A 6327-nucleotide genomic window follows, 5' to 3' on the forward strand; every position below is an offset into this window, starting at 1 on the left:
GTAAAGATTGGAGAGACTGTAGACAGACTGGAAAAGACTGGGAAGATTGGAGTTGATTGTGAATGATTATAATTTGATTATTTTACCAAGTGTACGAAGACTGGACCAAGTTAGGTACCCCTCGGTTCACAGCACTTTTTTTTGACATATCAACTGATGTGCAAAATTGAACTATTGTTTTCTAGCGCCGTCAGAGTTTCCGGCCCTACGCTCCAAATAGAAGTGCGTGTCATTCGAATACTTAAGTGCCTTTAAAAATGTCACACACCAAATAGTGTGTTACGTGACGCGCACTTTTATAAATGTCTGAATGTTATATAACTGTCTATAGCGAGTGTATATCTCATTTCTCCTGTTCGTTACACGAGGGAAGGTGTTGCAAGGGCAGTGGGAGGAAAATACGAAACGTTAACAGTTAATGTTGACCGCAAAACGAATCTAAGGTTAGGAAAATTTTGTTTCATTTGTATGTTGTATGAAAAGTCCTACTGTTGCCTACTCCATGGGCCTAACAGACGCAATTTTGATTGTTAGCAGTACTAAGCAACAGGTTTCTGGTGTGTTAGGTGACGCTCATCCCCTCTATTGTTTAGAAACGACCCTAACGGGTTTGGTTAAAAACGGATAAGTGGGTTAGGGTCTTTTTTGCCCCCCTCCCCCCCTTTCCTATGTGGCTCGAGCCCTGCTCTGCCACCCGGAGGCCAACACAGTCGGCGACCTTCCTCCGTCGCTGGCGCCGGCTGCCGCTGCGCGGCTTGTGGTTTTACTGACCGGTGAGGCTGGGCCCGCTGATAGGGAGCACACACACGCGCCGCCAATGTTTGAGCAGGACAGCCGCACACAGCAGAGGGGGGCCCTTTGCTGTGCTGGTGATTGCCTTGAGCTTGCTTTGCCTATTCAGCGCCCGATTTGCAAACGAAAATATTTATTTTCGGTAACAGGACATACTGCTGTCGCCTTTGCGGACCGTGCCCTTACTCCCCCTTCCAACCACATATTCGCCAGCATCAGCTATTACCGTTATGAGAACATTTCATAAAACAATAACACTTGCTGTGTTCGCTGCTGGGCGTCCACTGCCGGTCATTTTGTGGGGCAGGCCTGCGGTCTCAGACACCTTTTTGGAAGGATTTAGGTCTGCATCGTCTGTTTCGCGCACGGCTTTTGTCGATTTTTTCGAAAGCTGACGAGAATAAATTATGAAATGTTTCAGAGCAGGCGCGTGCACGTTGCGTGGGAAGTAAAAACCGGGGAGGTGGCTGGGGCTGGGGGGTGTGGGGTGGTAGCAGAACAAGGTCAGATGTAAAATGTAAGTGGTCCATCAGGTGATGGAGCCTGATTAGGATATGGAGAGAGAGTAAGGGAGCTACAGCAAGGAAGAGAAGAGAGAAAGGATAGCCGGAGAGGGAGAGAGAGATTCCGGCAAGTGGCAGAGCCTTAGAGTGGGCGCAGGATGGGATAGGAAGAAAGGAAGCAAGGATGAAAGGGGGGTCTTCTTGGCAGATGATATCGGAACGAAGGAATCTTGGAGGGGGTGGAGGAGGAAGAGGCGCAGTAGGAGACGGAAGAGAACGTTGAAGGTTGCGGACCAGAAGGGCACCGTCGACGGTAGAAAAGTAGTGGTAGTCATCTGGGTTAGTGCTCGCAAGGTCGAGCTGCGTTGGTGTATTTTTCCTACGACATCCCAACGCCCCCATCTAGCTGATATTCAAGTCGCACGGAGCAGTCAAGAGAGGTTTTAGGTGTTTCATGCGAGGTTTCATGGCATGTTTGTTATAGGAATAAGAAGATTTGTCAGACAGAATAGCTTCCTTCCTTTCGTAGTAGTGTGTGACAAGTTCATCTACACCAATCTACTCCGTATCGGGTAGGCCACCATTTTAAAAATTATTTTTAAGTAACAGCTAAATGTACGCCTCACCCTCTCGTCTTTTCGCCGTATCGTCAACAAAACAGTAAGGGAGATTGTTTAAAAACTTCACTTTGTATACACACGAGCGAAAACACTTTGTTCCAGAAGAGTTGGGTGTCTCTTTACTCTGTACTCCCAGTTTGTATTTCCCTTTTATACTTCTGCCAACTCTCTCTTTACTACTACCATCGAAGAATTACGCCCCCCACCATCTTCTCTGCATCTTTTTGTCCCTTTTCCTTTTTTTATCTTTCTATGTCCCTTACTTTTCTTACCATCGGAAGGTCGAGTGCGGCTTCATTAGAAGCTTTCAAAAGACCGCCCGCGCCAAAAAAATAATTTGTGTCGTTGACGGAAGAATATGAGCAGGATTGGACGCAGAGGGTGTGGCGATGCTTTCATGGACACGTTCTGACGGAATGAAGAGGGCGTGTTTCATTACTCCCTTTCTCTGCTGCGGCTCAGCTTTTGGAAGGAGAAGGTGATAATCACGAGGAAGCACTTCTCTTTTTGGGAGGCCCTCACGTCGGTCCATGGTGGGGCAGGGCGTGTTGAGGACAGGGGTAGGGAGGCAAGAGTAGGGTGGGGCAAGTGCAAGCAGTCACCAGGGAGCATTGCCCTTGACGAAAGCAGATGCTTGTATTTAACAAAACATTTCAAAACCATACCGATTGTCAGGGGCAGGTCGGCTGACTCTGTGGGAGTGGAACAATCGCTTTCTTTTGCTGTTGGGAGATGGCAGCGGCAGGGTCGAGCTCATTGAGGACCCATCCATACCAAGAAAAGTTTGATATGTAATCGACCCCTCCTAAGACCCAAGTAAACCCCCCCCCCCCTTTCCCCCTGACCCAGCCGCCCTCTCGCTTTGCATGTTGGCAACGGAGTTGGCGAACCTTAGATGGTGCCCCTGTCCCTCCTCAAAGCCCCATCGAGTCTTTGCCAGGAGGGCGGGGCAGGCAGGGGGGAGAGAATGGTGTAAGGGGCGGCCCTATACGGCAGGCACTTGAGTGGTGCCACCGACGAGTGTTTTGCCCCCCACCCCGTCCCTCCATCCGCTCTCACTCACCCAGTCCCTCTAAGATCCCCGCAGAGCAATCAAGCAACGGGACGACAGCAAAACCTGGTCAGGTCGCCCCTTCCCCCGTCTTCCCTCTCCTCTGCTGCACGGTACCTCAGAGGGGTCCCTCTGCCGCACGGGCCCGACCGGTAGCAAGCCCGGCCCCCGGCTCGGCAACCAACTCATTTCCTCTAAAAACAGGGAGTCACTAGGATCGTTAGTGGTTGACTTGCAGATGCCGTCTCTTACAAGGCGAACGTTTGAAAATGGATCACGAAGACGAAGAACAACCTCCGTGAAATTAGTGTCATGAGACCTGTTTGTCCTATATGCTTTTTCACACTTCCCTTTCCGGCATCTTGATGTTAAGGTCTTGTTTTGTGGACGCAGAATGCGCGTCTACAGCTATATGTTTAGTTATAAATGAGCTTTCTGTGCCATACGTTTTGTTAAATCTGAGAAAGCTTTTGGTCATCGGCTTTTATCTACCCAGCCAGCGTGGCGAGATAGATATTGTTGTCATCGGACGCATATTCTTTCCACTAAATACAATGTTTGCTTGTCTTTCAGACTCCGACAGTCCAAGCAGGACGTCCACCGGGGCCTTCAAAAATAAAGGTTAGGGTCTGAGCTTGCTTTTTTTTTTTTTTTGTCGATGCTTTCAAAACCCATGGTCTAGTCGGCGCCAATTTAACAATATACAACACATAATTTAATGTGGCGTGTACTAATCTGTGGTTTTTGAAAAGATTATTTTATTGACTGACTGGTCTGCGCTCCTTCTGGCCATTACTATCTTCTCGCATCTCTAGCGTTCTCAGCTTGGAGGCAGCTGTGTACACTTTCCCGTGCTTTCTCCCCCCGAAATTTATAGTCTCTGTCGTTATACACGTAAGCTGCTGTTCTTCAGAATTGTTCTCCTTTAGAAGCTTGTTTTCGCTTTCTCTCCTGCAACTCTAAACTTGACTTCTAAAAGCGTCTTCCTTTCTTAGAATGTACATTTAAAAATAAAGTCTAACCAATGACCTAAACGTGTGTGCCTTAATAACTGGAATGGGAATTGTGAAGCATGGCATTCCTTTGATAATACCAATTTTGTTTGTGTTTTTCTTTCTCTTCTATTGACCTGTAGCCAACCTGCATGGTAAATGAAACCCAACGACACTAACCGAATAACCACATTTGATAATTGATAAACCTTGTTCGACGAAGTCAGTCCGATACATGTATGTTAACTAATGTAAGTGGTAGGGGCGGATGACTGGTTAAGTCAAAACAAAAATAAATGAAAACTACGTTTTGCTTTTAGTTCACATCTCCCGGGTAGAAGCTTGTACTTCTTGGTACCACGCACACCTGTAATGTTACACAACCTACCACATTCTTTCCAGATAAAATAACGAGCGGTCTTTTAGTTCTTTCGCCTTCTATCACTAGAAAATGCACAACTCATTACACCATAGTACCACATAATAGTTATAAAGTGCTACTACGACTAACTTTTGTCACCAAAAAACGTTTTCTCTTAAAATGCAGATGTTAAATTTAAATTTCTTCGTTAAACTGGTGACTTTTACTTTGAAAACAGAAACAGAACTGCACACTTAAAATTTTAAGAAACGAATTCAGATGCACGTTTTTTAATGAAACCCAAATCACGATTGGTTTCGCGAAGGAGAAATAACCTGCACATTGCCATTTTCGTTGCCCTGTATCTGTTCTGATGGCTCATTTTCTCTGCGTTCTCGCAGCGGCGCAAGCCAACATCTCGGGCCCCGAGGAGGTGTTTGTGAAGAAGGGATCCACCATAAGTCTAACGTGCACCGTGAACGTGCATTCCACGCCCCCGGGCTCGGTGCTGTGGTACCACGGCCCGTCCGTCGTGGACTTCGACTCGCCGCGCGGCGGCATCTCGCTGGAGACGGAGCGCACCGAGAAGGGCACCACGTCCAAGCTGCTCGTGACCAGAGCGGAACTGTCCGACTCGGGCAACTACACCTGCGTACCGTCCAACGCCAACCCGGCGTCCGTCGGGGTCCACGTCCTCAACGGTAAGTTGAATTATACGAAAGTTCGCCCCTTCTGCCCGTATGCTACTTTGGAAACCCAATAACGGCAAAATGGTGTCGTGTTGAGGGTGTAAATTTCTAATGTTCGATTTACAAAGAAGTCAGATATTGATCCAATGAAATTTGTGTTACCAACAAGATAGTTTCACGGCGATAGATTTTTGCCACCTTCTTGAACAGTGGATGCCCACTGTTGAGTTTTCTAAAAGCAGTCTTTATTTTATTTTTTTTTTCTAAAACGGGCCGGCCACATGTGGGAACATAGTTGAAAGATGTGGCCAAGGCCTCTTTCTCCCTCTCCTTACATTTTCCCCCTGTCCCTCTCTTTTGCCTCCTTCACAGCGAACGTCTCGCCCAAATCCGTTTCCACCTCCTTTTCTTTCCATTTGCCCATCCCTTCAGAGTCCAAGACGCAGTCTTCCGTGATAATGGAAAAGACATTAGGCGTGGTCTGTGGCTATGCGTGGCGTGGCGTGGCGCGGTGTGGTGTGGCGTGGCGAGGCCCAGCGTGGCGGGTCAAAGCGTGATGCTGGTGCGAGGGTGGTGGTGGTGGTGGGAATGTGATGCAGTGATTCTACTCGCAGACATCGCAGGACGCCGACGCGAGCCTGAGCGCGCGCGCGAATGTGGGTGTGTGTGTTAGCAGAAAAAGAAGAGTAGAAATACGTTTCTCCCTGACCCACATTTTGCGCCCGTCTGCCTTCAAATGAGTTATTGAACATGAGGTATTTTAAATCTTTATTTTGCCGAAACGCTTCTTTGCTCGCTCTTTCACTCCTGTGCCGGCGGTCGCCCAGTACCCAGTTAGTTTTGGCTCCCGCTGGGAGGGTCACACGGCCACGGGCGCGAGGTGCGGCGCCCCGACGAGCCCATCATGTCCTCGAAGTGGTGCGCCCCGCGGTGCTCCGCGGCCGCGCCTCGCGGGGTGGGGCATCAGGGCGGGGGCGGCCGAGCGTGAAGGCCCGGCCGGCGAATGGCCGCCATTGGCCGTGATGGCGGGGCCGGGGAGGCGAGGCTGCCTGGCCAAGCATCTCAGGTGGAAATGGACCCTCATTAGGTCGAGCCGTCAGTCCGCGTCCCCGCCGCGCCCCGCCACGTCCCCTTTGCTTCCTTCCTCTTCGCCACCCCGCCCCGCCCCGGCGTTTCCGAGCCCGAGTGGGGCGTGGCGGGGTGGTGTCCGAGCAAAGGGGCCTCGCCGCTGCTCTTCCCTTTTTTTTTCAGTGGTTGGACTGAAAGGAGTGAAAAGGTTTCGGACGGCGTCGCGCGGCGGGGCGGGGTGGGTGGGAGTG

At 49.8% G+C, this 6327-nt stretch overlaps 1 protein-coding gene across 1 annotated transcript in view; it reads left to right on the top strand.

Moving 5' to 3' along the window:
* Positions 1–3505: 3505 nt before the first annotated feature.
* LOC113201892 (hemicentin-1-like) overlaps positions 3506–6327 on the top strand; it is a 12476-nt gene continuing 9654 nt past the window's right edge. The window contains exons 1-2 of the mRNA XM_052267066.1: positions 3506–3587; positions 4721–5020. Of these exons, the coding sequence (XP_052123026.1) occupies positions 3521–3587; positions 4721–5020 (367 nt within the window). The 5' untranslated portion in view covers positions 3506–3520. The remainder of the gene's footprint in view (positions 3588–4720; positions 5021–6327) is intronic.

The sequence above is a fragment of the Frankliniella occidentalis genome, unplaced genomic scaffold, assembly GCF_000697945.3.
Source record: "Frankliniella occidentalis isolate FOCC.00 unplaced genomic scaffold, Focc_3.1 Scaffold46, whole genome shotgun sequence".
Taxonomy (NCBI): Eukaryota; Metazoa; Arthropoda; class Insecta; order Thysanoptera; family Thripidae; genus Frankliniella; species Frankliniella occidentalis.